This window comes from Egretta garzetta, unplaced genomic scaffold (assembly GCF_000687185.1).
Source record: "Egretta garzetta isolate BGI_Z169 unplaced genomic scaffold, ASM68718v1 scaffold56, whole genome shotgun sequence".
NCBI lineage: Eukaryota > Metazoa > Chordata > Aves > Pelecaniformes > Ardeidae > Egretta > Egretta garzetta.
In genome coordinates this window covers 6,687,391-6,704,066 of record NW_009260182.1, presented here as the reverse complement: position 1 = coordinate 6,704,066, position 16,676 = coordinate 6,687,391, and the positions used below count along the sequence as shown (strand labels likewise).

The 16,676-nt window shown below is 40.5% G+C and overlaps 1 protein-coding gene across 2 annotated transcripts in view; it reads right to left on the bottom strand.

The window, feature by feature from the left end:
• Positions 1-16,676, bottom strand: part of USP54 (ubiquitin specific peptidase 54) — a 53,198-nt gene that overhangs the window by 422 nt on the left and 36,100 nt on the right. The window contains exons 14-22 of one of the 2 annotated variants that reach the window (XM_035897358.1): positions 15,832-15,971; positions 14,526-14,699; positions 11,326-11,445; positions 10,001-10,193; positions 6,302-7,749; positions 3,930-4,063; positions 2,666-2,806; positions 966-1,152; positions 1-234 (exon numbers count right to left, since the gene is read on the bottom strand). The exon at positions 1-234 is cut by the window's left edge and continues 422 nt beyond it. In XM_035897358.1, the coding sequence (XP_035753251.1) occupies positions 1-234; positions 966-1,152; positions 2,666-2,806; positions 3,930-4,063; positions 6,302-7,749; positions 10,001-10,193; positions 11,326-11,445; positions 14,526-14,699; positions 15,832-15,971 (2,771 nt within the window). The remainder of the gene's footprint in view (positions 235-965; positions 1,153-2,665; positions 2,807-3,929; positions 4,064-6,301; positions 7,750-10,000; positions 10,194-11,325; positions 11,446-14,525; positions 14,700-15,831; positions 15,972-16,676) is intronic. The other variant, XM_009642005.2, reaches the window with a different exon arrangement.

The window sequence follows — 16,676 nt, the reverse complement described above, 5'->3', positions numbered from 1 at the left end:
ACATGGCTGTTTGCCTGGCAAGGTAGCTCATGTTCAGCCAATGGCCAGAGACACTTGATGCTCCACCTCCTAAATGCGGATTAACAAGGGGCTTTTGCCCCTGGGAGAGGGTGCCTTTGGGTGCACAAGGGAGACTCCCATAGCTCAGTGCCATACCTGGGTAGTCTTCACCTTGGAAAGCTTCACCCCTGTCAGGCACAACCAAAAGTTTCTGGATGATGTTCTTCTGATCTCCTGGGGGCAGAAGGAAAAAAAAAAAAAAAAAAAAGGGTTTGCTTAGTTATATTTTTTTGTTTCATCCTCCCAGAACTTCCAGCTGTGGCCAAGAGGTGACAGAAGAAAAAACGAAGTTACTGGTTGACATACAATTCTGAAGAAAAGCTAGCTGTCCCCCTTCTAGCATTCACTTTCCTCACTGTATTTCCTCCTTACCCTACGACAACTGCTGTCACAGACTGCAGATTTCTTTAATAGCCCTTGTGTCATCAAGGAGGACCCCAACAAAATATTTTAAGGCTGGTAGATCATACTGGTTTTGATGGCTGTCACAGGGAAAATAATTCTCATGCAGGAATTAGTTATTGCTATTGGCACAGTTATATGTATGATTTTGCTGGAACGAGTAGCTTGTGAAAGTACTCTCATAACATGAGAACACAGTGGCGGGTCTTACTGCTACTTTTACACTAAAGAAGATACGTCACAAAAATGTGAGTATGATTTTATATAAAGTCAATGTAATGTTTTCATAAAGATTATTCTCTTCTGTTATGTCCACTTAGCACAGAATCACAGAACAACTCAAAAAGACAGAGAAGAAAAAGAACGTGATTTGTCCTTCCAGATATCTGGAGGAATTCAGGCAGAAATTCATGGTGAAACATCGTTATGAAAGACAAGATCTGAAGAGTTGTATTTCAGCAATAATTCTGATCACGAAGGAGGATGAAAAGTCCTGTGATTACCTGACGGTTTACGTGCCTTGCCCACCATGCTGGGCATCAGTACATCATGGGGTGGGTGCTGCACCTGGTTTGGGTTGTGCTGGGGATCAAAGGGAAACACAGGAGGATCATGGGGGAAAGGAAGGGAAGTGGAGCTGGAAGAACGATGGCTGGTGTCCACTGGCATTTTCCTTGTATTTGGTGCTTCCTTTTATAAAATGAGAAAGGAGAAGAAAAGAACATAAAATGATGAGTAAACACAGAGTTGGGTTGAATCAAGCAAAGATGGTGCTGATCCAAGGAAGGGGATGAGTCACCGGAACAAAAACATGCATCTGTATGTGAAAAAGAAATACAAATAAAAGCTACATCAATCCAGTAAGGCTCTTACTGCAGTGGTGGGCTACTTAGGAGGATCATTTAACTGGAATATACCAAGGAGAGCGAGCCAAACCAAACACAAACCACTCATGGAGGTTGGGTTTGCAAACTGAATCCACAGAACATGGCAGGCCAGTCAGCATGCCACACAAGCCATGAAATAAAGAAGAGTATTGCTGATCCTTCCTTCCTGTTTTTTAGCACGCTTTACTGAAAGCTCTGATTCCAGACTATGAACAGATTTACCTGTTGCAGCTGAAGTATTTACTAGTGCTGTACTGCTTCCCTCTGTTAGGAGGTACCTACTCCAGAGTAGGGATGGGTGAATGGCACAATAATAAACCACCACAGACTTGACTAACTTGAAGAGTGGTGACAGACAGTCATGCTAGCTGCTGCTTCTGTTGTGGGGATAAAAACCTTCAGCAGACAGAGGGATCTCAGACAGCTACAGGTTTTTAATTGCTCCTGCCTGCACCTCCAGGTACGTGTTAAAGCCTGCAACTAAAGCGCGCTGAGGAGCAAACATTCAGAAGTTGACATATTCTTCACTTATGGTACACAGCAGAAAGATGGAATCAGATCAGCCAGTCTACATAACTGATTCTGCAACTGAGACTCTTCTACACTTACTATGCAGTTGGTTTAAAATCAAAACTTAAAGCACAATTCGTAAAAAATTCAATCCAAGCCAAACCTTCACATTATATCTGCCTATGTTGCTAAGCACCAACAATAATCTGTTGCTCTTTTCCTCACTGACAGTTTTAACTTGCACCTAAGATTACTTAACAGAGACAACAAAGGAAAAGAAAAAAAGAAAAAAAAAAAAAAAAAAAATCAATATCCCTGTACACTTCCTGTATGTAACTGGCTGCATGTTATGTACCAAGTCTTGAATTGTCTCCCCCATGCTTATTTTTGCTCTCTAAAAATACTACTTGCTGAATATATATGCACAAGAGAGCAGAAACTTTCACACTGTTAGTGGTGTCTTTTTTAAATTATAGGTGTATTAGAAGCTGTCTTGAAATACTCTAAGTCAACTGAAGAAAATTTTTATACTGGATATCTTTGATTACTGGCAAGTAATATTAGCTCACGTGCTTACCAGCTGCAGCAGGTACTACTCTGCAATAACTCCTGAAGATGGCTTTGTTACTTAAACATAAGCTCATTCTTCTTCCAAAAAGAGAACAAAGATTCACAAAGACAAGCTTTCATCATGGCTTATTATTCATGTGTTTGCTGTCTTGTTTGTTAACTACTAAATGCAGAGAAAACGGCAACCCTACACACGGATGGTGGCTCTTTGGAAAGCTGCACATCATTGCACTTACAAAACTATGAGAAGAGACCAAGGTCTCTTCTCTGTTTGAGATGACTGTCCCGCTGAGACTGCGAGCAATGCGACGGAAATTCTCTGCACTGTACATTTCCTCCTCTTCTGGTTCCCTGCTATGTTCTCTGGTATACGTGACCTGCAGACAATATCACACATTTCAGAAAAGGCTCTCCATAATATCAACTTGTTATAATAATTATAGGGAAGAGATCAATATAAATCTAACAGGCTACTTATACTTCAGTGAAACTCCATGACCTTTTTTTTGAAATCCTTCATTCAGGTACTACCTTGAAAACAAATCAAATGGGTCTGTTTGGACCTGGTGATCAAAAATATTATTCCTTATAGTGTTTTTCTTTAGTAAATATACACTGATCGATTTGTCTAAGTGAGATTCATGCTTTTATAAATATCTAAAGCCAGGACAAAAAGTCTCTACTGAGATGAAGGTACCTAAAGGACTGACTGCTGCTACAGGCATCGCTGCCCCTGTAGAGGTAACGATGGCTGCAACTGACAGCCATCCTATGATAAAGTACTACCATCTTCTCATAAACTGAAAAAAGTCTAAGATTATTTGATGAGTGCTGGAAGCTTGTTAATCTTATGTTAGCAAGGGAAATGTTTATTCCATCTGTCTTTTCCTGTGTTCTATATATGCAAGACCATTTAAGTTCCCTTTAATGAGTATAGAAGTATTATAGGAAATGTCATTTCCCCTTAAAAATACTTCAATGTTTTCATGTACAGGGCTGATATGTAACTGCCAGTTATTTAAACAGTTTATCCCCAGAAAAAAAAAAGAAGAAAAGGCATCGTCTCCCACTCTGAGGTGACCAACTACCAACTGTAGGCAAATACCAAGTTATCTCCCACTTCCAAAATACATAGTGACACAGTAAAAAAAAAAAATCTGTGCCCCTGCAAGTGGTAACATCAAGAAGCAATTATCGTAAATTGTGACGCAATGCAGTTCATGTCAATATATTCAAAGAGACTAGATCTTAAAGTTTTCAGAGGTATGTTCCTCAAGGTCAGAATTTAGATAATTTGATTGCATGCAAGCTGCATGTAACATGAGTCACTAATTTTTTAGCTAATTAATCCTGAGCTAGACTGCATTTAAATTCTAACATTTGTATTGATGACCCCAGTACCTTTTTCACAATAAATTCCACTTCTCCCATTGTAAATTCTTTCACTTACATACGCCGAGCCCTTTCCCCCCTAGCACATCTTAAGTAACAACACATCACCTTGGAGACAGAAGAGACAGCGGATCCACACAGACTGCGCTCGATCTCTGCTGTTGGGGTTTTCGAGAGACCCATGCCAGCTGTAGCATGCAGCTTCCTCACATTCAGGTTCGCAGAGACTGGGAAGGAAAATGCTATGGTTAAATTCAACGCTTGATTGCACATTATGGCACATTTCTGACTATCTTAGGTCTGACTCCAGCAAAGACAGGCAGGCTATACACACAGAACGAGAAGTCATCAGAGATCCTTTGAACATGAATACATATAAGCTAACTCCCGACATTTCAAGGGGAGACAGTCTATCAGGATATTTACGCCTGCTTCACTCGCCCTTTGCAGGCTTCTGGCGAGCACTTAATTGAACTATTTAAGAGTTAAATCATTTAACTGCACACCAGCACTTTCCTGATACAGAGGGGAGATAGTTTAGGGGGCCTAAAGGGACAGAAAATCAGCTACCAGGAGCAAGCGATTTGTTGTGCTGGTTAAATAGTTAAAAGTGTTATTTTTAACTAGGATTGCTACATGTACTTCACTTCAGTGCAATCCCCACCAACCAATTACAATCCTAAAATATCTCACAGAATAGACAGGCAGATCAATGGACTAATAAAAATGGTCAAAGGGAATATCTCTATAAAGGAAGAAAGGTGATGTGCTAGTAATGACAGATTTTCTGCATTGAGGTGGCATTTGAAGAATCAGGTCTTTGCTTTAATCTCTGCCATAAAGCTCCAGTAATTAAATGGGCATTTTCACCATGATTCTGGATGCAAAGGTCTGAAAACCAGTTGATGTGGGGTAGAAAACTTAAAACAGCATTTGCAAATGAATAGGTAATCCAAGTTAAAAGTGAGAAAGAGCTGTCCTAGACCCACTCAGGTGATTTTCATCCAGTTCATCGCAGTAGATGCACTAGTTCAACCTTTTAGTTTTTATACCGAATTTGCAGAACTTAGGAAGAAACATCTAAAAACCACAGCAAACCAGAAGTAAAGCTCTCAAACACAAACTTCACTTTCGAAGAATATCCATATCTCATATCCCTCATATATGTAGGGGGAAAATAGGCAAGAAAAGTGTCAGCATAAGAAACAGGGCATTTGATGACAGAACTCTGAAGCTCCAGCTAACACTAAAGCAACTGGGCTTTATCCTGTTAGATTTCCAGAAAGAGCTTCCAAAATCAGTAAGCTAAGTAGGAACACATAAGACCACCTGATTCAAGCCCATTCAAGAGAGTATCTGCAAAGTTGTCAGGTCAGATCTGGCCTAACTCAGAAAGAAAACCAAAGGACGACAAATGGGAAATGTCCACCTTTGGATGTGTCACCTGGTCTGCCAGTGGACTGCAAGACAAGAGAGTTTCATAGAAAACTTGAGCTGCTGAAAAAAAAACTGTTCAAGAGTCTACTGCAGCATTCACTCTGGTCACAGCCCAGCTCAATTGGTCAGGAACAATGGAGGCTCCACCTCCACAGGTGCAGGGCAGGGGAAAACCTGTCTTGTGTCATGTATTGTAATATATATATCTCACACACGCACATATATATCACTTTGGTACCCTGCTTTGTATTTAACCAGAAAATTCGTAACTCTAATACTATGATATGGATTATAAAGAAATTTGCTTCACTTGTGCTAAGCAGAGAATCATGGTTGCCCTATCTCAGGCAGATTAGATCAGCTTAAGTGGAACGAGACTGCTGTCATCGAACTCTGATTGAATGCCTCCAGCAACAGCCGGATGTTCTCACCAACAGCAAGAGCATCTGTTAGTTTTCTTTTGGCACCAACTAATCCACAAGGTTTCAAGGATCTTAGTGCAAATCATTTACCCCCAGAGGGGTGCTTAAAGCAGGTAGTCCTTAGCAAAACACAAGTTCAACTCTCTCAGATCTGGAAACATTTTAAAAAGTTATTCCCCTCAACCTGGTACAGACTAAATTCTCAAATGCAATACTATCAGTTAAAATTCACAAATGTGGAGAACATGAACTTCGGGTATAGAAATGGTTTAAATAAATTCCAGAGGTGATGTAGGACTTTCAAACCGCAAAATTCAGCAGCCTGACCGAAGTGGATAGCTCCCTACTTGAAAACAAGATCAATTATTTCTACGTTACTCCTAACAGACATCACTCTCCATTTGCCAAGATCAACAGCTACTCTGCAGCCTCCCCAGGCAGCGCTATCACACTGCTTCTCTACCTATGCAGTTAGAATGTTTTCAGAGTCCACAACCTGAATCCTTCTGCATCTGTGCACAAATTCATGCCCATTTAACTAAATCAACCAGAAAACATACCTTCACCTATATTGGAGTACATAGGCAGGTCAACCAAGAAAAACAGCTGCATCGTTCTTACCTGATGGATACCTAGCACTGTCCTGTCTTCCCAAGAAAGGCCTAGTGGCCTGAGATGCCTGCAGACTAGTCTGATAGAGGGATTCCAGTTCTGAGAGCTCCTGTTCTGTGTCTTGATTCCACTGTGGATGCAGATGTACTGGGATCCTGCTCAAGTCATCTCCAACTGCTCTCTGATCAGAAAGGGGTGGACTCCTCCCAGGTACAGGAAGCCATTCAGTATTCTTATTAGCCTTCTGAGAACTGTAATACCTAGTAACATTATCCACCCAACGGTCCACAGGCATAGAGGCAACCATGCCACTAGTAGCTCCATCATCCACCTGTTTCATTCCTCCATCATGACAGTGCCTTTCCAGGTATGGTGCAGGGTCTGCTATATTTTGTCCACCTCTTCTACACAGCTCTTCACTGTGAGAACAAATACTCTTAGAAGCAACATGTTGGGCACTAAAACCCTCCAAAGAAACTACCCCATCCCTAATATCCACAGTTGAGTGTGATTTTTCAGAAGACTGTTTTTTGTTTTCTTGGTTTTGATGGATTAGCTGTCTGTAACCAGAGGATGAAGGGTTGATGAAAGATTTTTGTGTTAACTTTGGAGACTTCTCATCCTGACACACTGCAGCAATCCAGCCTTTTTCATGAGTACCTTTTCTCTGGGAGACTGCATGCATTTTCTGAAACTGCTCTGCCAAGGAACGAACATGTCCCTTTGTACTAAAAGCCTCAGATTTGCAACCTTCTGCTGTGCCATATTCGTCCTGTGAGGGTAATAAAATCTCATGGCTGTTTGCTCTGGAGTACTTATTTGTTTTCTGCAAAGGATCCAAGGAGCACTGCTGTGTAGGGGATGAAGTTGCAGGGGTCATTGCATGATAGGCCCCTAAATGATCAATGCTGGGCCGCACTGGAGAGCTTGCAAGTTTGGAACAAGGACTGTGCTGGCTGTCCTTTTCAGGAGATGCTGCTTGTGGTGGATGTGGACAGGGAAACAGTGTAGGCAAAGACCCGAAGTCTACCGTGTTAGCCTTGGATTTGTACTGAGGTGTGAGAATAGGCGTTACATTATGAACCTCTTCTAACTTGCTGCTACTGCAGCATTCCCTATAGTCTTTTGGCCCTGTGGCTGTGGTGTCAGCAAATTCCACACTATGGTGGGCATCATTCTCAGTTCTTGCAGACCTCTCTGCCAACCCTTGCCTATAGGGAAAAGAGGGAACTTGGTCATGAAAATCAGCAGAAGCAGACTGGAAGTTTGGAGAGATCCTGTTGGATGGATTGCTTTCAGAAGGGGGCAAGGAGGAAGACTCTGGATATAATGATGAGTGCAATTCATGGCAGGAAGCAGGTGGGTGGAAGAAAGAACTGGACCCAAATTCCACTTCTTTGTTGGGTTCCAGTGGTACCTCCTGGCTCAGCAGTACTTGGAGCGGGCCAGTCTGTTCACTAAAACACACAGAAGGGTAAATGATTAGCAGTAGTAATTGCTTACATTTATCCCTAGGGTGCAGAACTTGCACTAGGTGACATATACCTCAACACGCTTTTCTTTGCTAACTGTATTCTTATGAAGACTTTGCATTAATTCAGTAGATACATACATGTTAGTCCTTTGTTTCTAACCCTAATTTCCTACTGTAACTGATCTACTTAATCTATTTCATATTTTTAAGAGTATTTTGCTCCAGTTAGGCTCTATATAAAAGTATTCTTGTACAGCACCCTAGGCACTTTAAACAGTAGACTGAGCGTGTGGGTAGGGATAACTGTAAGAATAGTAAAAGTAGCATTTATATAAAATAAAACAACTATTTCCAATGTTAATATCTTAGATATGTTTTTAAAATACTTTTGACATGCTCATGATCTGAACATGAACTGACAATTTTTCCGGAAGGTCCCCTCTCTCCAGGCAAATTCATAAAGAATGACTTGAAAAATGGAAGGAACGGGTTGAAGTCTTTCTCATATCATCTTTGTATTCTGATCTTTGAGATATTTATCCAACACATTAAATAAACTTCAAGCTAAGTATATAACTATTAGTTTGTAATAATTTGTATTCTAAGTATACTGATAAAAAATAATTTGTATTCTTTCATGTACCAATGTAAGACAATTATATCCTTGGGTCATATATGTCCTTGGCATTTTTCTGCATTTAGTTAACATTTTAATATGCAGACAGAAAAAAGAGTACCAAGTCCATGTGCCTGTGAGAAAATGACAGGCTACAAACAGCTCCAACAGAGAACTTAAGGAAACTGTAACATCATTGCCTTGTTTCCTCCTTGAGATGCATGGAATGAAAGTTATCACTGAAGACCTAGCTGATATGTGTAGTGGAGTGACCTCGTCTATGAGTAATTGCAAACTTTGCACTGTCTACAACATTATTTATATCAAAGCAAGAGTACAGAACTCTGGCTATGAATAGATTCTTTCCATTGGCTGCAATATTAACATTTTGCAAAAGTAATGTTCTTTTCACAGAGCAACAGTGAGCAAGTTCAGCATTAACAACATCAGTTTATAAAGTTTCTTTCTTTCACTTTCTTAGAATCTACCAAAATGCATAATTGGGGCTCTGCATTTCTCCTGTAAAAGAGGATATAATGGACTCTTGATTGACAAAAAGATCAGCTCTCATTACATATAATTCAGCTACTGCAGGAAAAGAAAAGAACATTATGAACTATAGCCTGGCAGGTGTGCAAATTAACTGAGTTTTAGTATATAGCTGTATGTGGCATTTTAAAAAAAGGAAAAGAAAAAGGATTCTCATCTGAGATTTCATTTAAGCTTCTGATAATACAACATGTAAGAAAGGGGGGAGGGAAGAAAAGTAACAGTTCAAGAAACAGCCTAGAAATTGGATAGGGATGGTCTAGTGCTAGGAGGGAATGGCATGGGAAGAAATAAGGATTAAGCTGCATGCTAAAGAGGGTAGGAAGAAAGGATCAGTTACAGCAGAGAGTTAATTATGCTATAGTTAAAGTCAGTATGGAAGAAAGAACCATGAAGAGATGTTGAAGAGGCTGCTAAGCCAGGCTACAGGATGCTGGGAAGCACAGAAAGAAAATGAAGAATGATACAGCATCAGGGATAGCAGTCAAGGTGACAGGATCAGGAGCTGGATCCAAGAGTTGTACCAGCGCACCAGTGAAGAAGTGGACTAGAAAGAAAAGATCAGTGTACTTGACACTTTTCAAACTACAGAACACTGAAACACGCTGGTTGCTGTTCCCAACATGAAAGCAATTATAGCTTATATAATGTAAGATTTTTACTGTTGTACACTCTTTTACTGACTGAGTCCTGAAACTGCTCCTGACTGTAAACAGTTGCACATTTCATCCTAACACAGACCCCCTTTTTAGCCAGGTTATTGTCTATTGTATTCTTTCCCTTGGTGCATAAAATATCGATGCTGCCAGGCACTGACTGCTACAATTGTCTGTCACAGATCACATTTTGAACATGTGCACATTGAACTATTCTATGAAGACTGGGGAACAAAAAAAGGGTGTAGTTGACCATCTTATAATAGGATTTAACCTAAAGAAGAAAGGAATAGGAAGAAATACTGTAGGATTTGGACTACCCAGGGGAATATATATAGTTTGCTATTTCTTTCCAGACTGCACTGCTCACAGATGCAGTTCAGATCTGGGTCTAGGTGATATACTTGGACTACCTTGTAGACTGGGCCATGGTGCCGCCCTGTGGCGGGTGCCAGGCTGGCGGCGGCAGCGGCTGCGATGGCTGTTGGTGCTGCATGCGATCCTGGAGGCTCCGTGCTTTTCGGATACTGATTTGCAGCTTCTTATCGACTAGGGCTCTGCTGTGAGTGCTAGCGCTGGCATCATGCATGGCAAGTCTTAGTTTAGCTAAAATGCAAAAGAAAACATAGCAGAAAACAAACAGAAAAAAGGAATAAAATTGAAAAAGAAAAAAAAGAAAAAAGATGCAGCAAGAACATAAAACATGGACCATGCAAATACTGCCACAAGAGTTCACAAGGATCCATTAATGCACATTCAGCTTAGCCAGGTGTCCAAACACGTTAATTGAAACCAAACCAAAATAAAGTAAAAAAAAAAAAAAGTTATCCATGTTTTAGCCCAACTTCTCATCCCCTTCACACAGGCTCTTTCCAACCCTGCCACACTGATGCTTTATTCTGTCACCTACGGACTCCCTTTATGTGCAGGAATACCCAGCTGGGATTTGAGATTCAGCATATACCTTGCTGGAACAGAAGCTAATAGAGCTATCACAACAGCTGTATGCTGCGCCCCTTATTCTGCAGTCCGTAAGAGCCAATTTCTAAATGCAAATACACAGGAGCTACCCACTCTGTCTGCAGCCATTCTATACAGACAGAGAGGAGCATGGGGTGAGACAGCCAGCCAGTCATAATGGAAAAAGACCAAAAATAAAATGAAATCACATAGCACACATTCTCAAAGGTCACAATGCATTTAAGCACTTCAATGTCCTAATGCTTTTTTCTTCATGGAAGTGAGGTACAGCATAGCTCATTTCTGTTAATCCAGAGGACTCAAGAGTGGGCTACCATTTTCTTCCTATGCTACACCCTCCATGAGAAACAGGGAAGCTTAATGCCCTTTGTAATTTGGTCTGAGGATTGGGAAAAATTGTTAATTGAGGACCAAGTGGCAGGGGGAGTTACCTACCAGGTGCTTGCTAAAATGCACCATTTAGCACTAGAAAGGGCACATCAGCACCCAAGTGCTGTTGCAGCCATAGCGCTGGAGAGAACAACAAAAACAGATGCAAACATGAAAAAAACAGAGATGAAGAGGAATAGGACTAAAACCCCCAAAAGGGAATGTTTGAAAAAAGGAAAAGATTCTGTCTCCCTGCACTTTCCTAAAGACCAGCTGGATCCCCATATTACTACCTGACCATTTAACGTGATTCAATGTTTTAGACTTTTTTCTATGATACTAGTAAACTGTCAAAAGCGCAATAGCTCAGGCGGTTAGAGTTACTTACATATAGCTTCATTACAGAGAGCCAAAGCTGCAGCACAATCCCCCTTCTGCTCCTGATTCAGCGACTCTTCAAAGATTGAGTCTGCCTCCTGCATCGACTTCTCAAAGCCATCACTCCTCCCTGCAATGGGCAGCACCCTTCATTTTGGTTTCATTCATTGCAGAACCCTCACTTACCCTCATCCCATTCGTGATTGCCAAGTTCTTCCACATACGGAGTCTCGCAGAGGCTGCACATATTCCAGACCGCACAACCTAACCTTCCCTGAGCAGAAGTACAACTTGAGCACCCTGATATGCTTGACATCCACAAAGTAAAACAATGTGAACCAGATTTTCTCCTCAAATTTTGTTTACTTAAGTGTTGTATTGGCTTATTATATTATTTTCAACAGTCTAAATCAGTACAAAAGATGGTATAGACATATCACAGAGTCAGTTTGGATGACTTCCGTCAAGTAGGAATTAATCTGAATTTGGAATTAAATCTAAACCAAAATATATCAGTAAAAGAGATATAGCAGGTCAGGGCTTTCCTTGTACATCCTTGTTTCCTTGTAAGTCCCCCACCAAAAATCATCTGTCTCTTCTTCAGATATCCAATTACTTCCATACAAAATGGAAACAAACTGAAACAACTGAGATGTCTGGGGAACAAAAAAATCAGCCTTGAGTGTGAGTGTAAATGCCTGCACGAAATACTTCTACAAATGTGTGTTCACTGCATATACTCAATTGCTGAAAGAGACATATGGAATATGAAAACCCAACAGTCTTTCAGCTTTAGGAGGAAAAACACATATTTAAGAAGCCAAGAAGAAAGGGACAATTGTCAAGAATTCTTTTTGCAAAAATTTAGAAAACAGTGTTGGAGAAGAGAAGGATAAATCATCCTTGGACACAAAAGAGAAAGATGAAACACTGTGTCCTCACATCAGAACATCCAGTTCTAAGAGGAGTAAATGCCCAAACAATCTGGTCTCACCTACTAGGCATTATGGAAGTTATGCACTAAAACATACACATTCAAATAAGGCAGAGGAAAACAAAATAAAACTTGACTTTTTGTTTTGTTTAGGGGTGGGGTTTTTTTAATGGAACGTCTCTGTCATTGCAGTAGAGAACATGAGTGTCTTTATCAGCCAACAATAAATTATTTTCTCAACTTGCATAACATATGCTATGGCCTGGCCTGCTCCTCAACACCCTCATGCACAGATGCAAACACAAACTCTCTTATACCATAAACTCCAAAGAACTCGCATGAAAAGCAAGTAGTGTAGAGAGAAGGAAGAGGTTGTTAGAGCAGCGAGTTAATCAAGCAGCACGTTCAGTTTCAAAATCAAGGTTACTGAGGCTTGTAATCAGGGCCACTATACTCAAGTTAGCTTTCTTTGCATGAACTTAGCAGTTTACTTGAGGGAAAGTGAGTCACAAGTGTTCTGGAGCTCTGCATACAAGCAAGCCTTCCAGGCAGTCAAGCAGTCTGTTAATGTTAAGCTACTACATCTCTGACTGGGGTGGGGAAAGGCTTAAAAGAAATAACAAACTTTCACAGATCTCAAGTCAACGCCTGTAAACTCAAACATTCTACTGAAGCCTTTTTTTGATTAAGCAGTATTCTGGTTTACTTTCTTTCTAACAAGGAAAAGCTAAGCAATTTTTGCTTTTACCTACTAACACAACGAGAGATCTGGTAATGTCATGGAGAATATGCTATTTTCTTTCGGGCAGGAGAGGCAGAGAAGACAACATCCTCATGCTCAACAACAGAGGTTCACTTTTCAGTTTTTACATTGTTAGCATTTACGTTACAAAAGTAAACATTGATACTGATAAAAAAGATATCTATCTCCTCTGGTACATCAGAATTTTTCACCTGGTTATTGGCAGGTCATAAGCAGGACTATAAAGTATAACTAACTGGCTCACTGATGGTAATCAAAAACTATGAAAACATTCCCACAGTGAGACATTCTCAGAGATTATATATTTCAGCTGCCATTGGCACAGTGACAGTCTGGCTGCTGAGCGGTTGGCATGGCTGCAGGCTGCAGCGCGTTTGCTGTCTTGTGCCCCGAGCTGGCATTGCTGTGGGGTGCCCCTCTCCTTCCTCTCTGTCCTGTAGCAGTAAACCAAGCAACTCAACTCTCATCTACAGCAGGTTTGAACGAGCAGCACGGGGATGCAAGGAGGCCTGGCAACACAGGAGGCCACAGTGGGTTTGCCCCGGTCATGCGTGCGTTTTTGGGAGCAGACCCTAAGCGTTTACTACACCTTCCTTGGCTCTGCTGACCTACCAACAACCCCCCAGTTAAATGCTCTACCAGGCTTCAGGCTTCACTCTGGACTGGATCAGTGCACTTCATCCCATCCTCTCCCTGACTCCCCTCACTGGCTGATGGAGACTGAGGGCTAAAACAAAGTTGAAGGCTGAAACAAAGGTGCTATATGTGAATCCTGCCACCAAGTTCCCTCTGCTGCACCTCCATCCTTCCAATTAAACCTTTTCTGCTGCCATCCCCTGCCAGAAACACAAGGAGTCATGGAAAAGACAATCAAACTTAGTATTTGGCTTTTAATTTTTTTTTTTTTTAAATTATTTTTCCTTAGAAGAGATATGTAAGCTAAACCCAGCTCAGATTTTCAACATTAGATCCAGCTTAGGCCTGCCACAGTACTTTTTCCCATCCCTGTGCTGTGGCTGCACAGCTGGGCAGGGAGAAAGAGTGGCAAGTACAAGGGCAGGAACAAGCAGAATCACTCAGGGCAGTGATGCTACCAGAAACAAAACAATGGCCTAAATGGTCAAGCTATGCTGCAGGGGGACCTGAGGTGTCTGCAAAGAACAAACAGCCTTGCTCATTCCAAGATGTTGGTTGAAGCCTGGTAGCCAGCTAAATTTAGATACCAATACTAGTAATGGTGCGTATCGCCACATTAGAAAGGAAAGGTGCAAATACATCAAAACCACCTCTGCATTACTTTGTTGTCTCATTTAAGAAGGAATTTGGTCAAAATACCAAACAAGTTTTTTGCATCCTACAGGTTTGAAATTGATGGTCTTTCACTAACTAAGGGTACAAAATTCTAATAGAGGGGAAAAGAGAGAGAGAGACTTACAATAGGAAATTGAGTTCAAAGGTTCAAAAAAACTTCAGAACTACAATCTTGCAAAACATACTGCATTCAAAAAGTTACCCTGATTCTGCAGTTCATCTAGATCCATAAACCTGCTGGGACGGGGATTAAAGCCCATTGCTGCCTCCATTTCCTTTTCTCTTTTTCTGCGTAGTTCTTGTTCATGCGCTCTCCTTGCCACCTCTTCTTGCAGTTCATCCAGTTCACTCTTTAAAGGGACAAACATCTCCCCACCTTCCAAAAATAGAAACAACAAAACCAAAAAACAAACCCAAAATAAAAACATGCTTTGATAGCAAAATTTCTTAAAGTATCCCTTTAAAAGACAAAGAAATATTAATGGAGAATATAATTAACATTAGAAAACAACGCAAAGACCACAGAATTTCAGATCACAGATTTTGCTTTGTTAAGTTTTACTTCTAAAAACCCTGCCCAAGTCATTTGGTTTCCAATTGCCTTCTCTGTGTCAGTGACTGGCAGAAATGCTGCAGTATTGCTTCAAGCTCCCCTGCAGCACTGCCCATCCCTGGATTCACTGACCCACGAAACAGCAAACAGAACAGAGAGAGTCATTGGAAGAGATAACCCCAAGCTGATGCTGAAATCCCGAGGCTTCTTACTGTACAAGGTATAAACCTTGTAAATAATGCTATGTCAAATTAGCCAAATCACTAGCTTTAGTAAGTAAAATGGATTCCAACTGAGATGCTTTCCATCTAACTACATAAACAGATGAAAACAGGAGGAAAATAAAGCATATCACTATCCTTGTCAACACAGCAGAAATCAATCAGCTGTCATTCTCACTTCAACTATGACCTGTATTCAAAAAGCATCTCCTATTCTCCCTTCCCCTTCCCCAGACATTCAATGGAACAAAGTATTTGCTTAGAACGATACATAAACACATATTGGCAGAAACACTCAGCCTTAGCCCAAACTTCTTGTAAATATTCATTCTCATTTCTGACAATTTTGAATTTTGTACAGCATTATGAGCTTCTTTTCAGGACTTGTCAATCCTACTAAGTTACTATGAGTTATGCTTGGGAAGATATTTTACACTGATGGCAGAATACTGAGTTACGGGAAAGAACAGGAAAAATAGCTTTGCTTTATCGGCTAAGTCAATACTCAAAAAAGATGCCAGACCAACATGATCGAAGGAATATTCCAACAAAGTTTTTTGCAGCCCCCTTTGGTAAACCTTGTAAAGTTCTATCTTGTAAAACTGTGTTATGTTCTTCAATGTTTCTTTTCCCTTTCCTCAATTTCACTGTGAAGACAAACATCCAGAAAGTAAAGAACAACTCCAATACAATTGACCTTGCAAAACTACTGCTACTGAGGAAGTGTATCTTACCATTTCCAATGGTGTGTGGGCTGTTTGCCCAGCTCCCAGCTGATGAAGTAGACTCCACTTCCAAGATGCTGCTACTGTGAGACTTTGGGATGTGACGCCAGGCAGGAACCAATCCACCTGCTCGTTTCATATGAACATCCCTCCAAAAAAGAGAGCAATTACAGTTTACCACTTTACTAATCTCTCCAGAAGAAATTATATCGACTTTTTTTTGTCATCACCACATAAATATTTACTTGCATTTTAATTTCATTAAAAAAAAAAAAAAAAAAGTCTACCAGAAGAAAATCTTGGGAGAAACAGGGGAAAAGAAAGTTAAAGTGGAGGACAACAATTCTAATCTCCTCCATAACAGTATGCAACACATATTAAAACTGTGGTCTGATAGCTGTTCTCAACAGATTCTTACAGCTGAAAATCTACTATTCTGGCCATAAACAGTCTCAGTTTTTGACTGCCTGAAACTTCCTAAGCTAAGGAGAAAAACACATTGTGCTGCTTATTTATTTTTGCATATAAATGTAAGTTTCTTGCAATACTTCAATGAATCTCTCAAACTGAACATGTCAAAGATTTCTATGCAAGACTACTGATTTCTCATTTTGTACAAGGCTTCTATCAAGCAATGATTTAACTGAAACTAAAAGGTCTATGAACTGTTCAAAGGACAAGCACAAAGTTTGATATTTGAGTGTTTAAATCATAGACTAAGGCTATGACTGTTTCAGATGCATCATTTTAGTCAACATTTCTCATTCAACTGAACCCCATTTCTTTTCCTTCTCACTAGCAGTAAGCTATCAATATACTGACAAGAAAAGGGGTCAAACTCAGATTCCTATTTC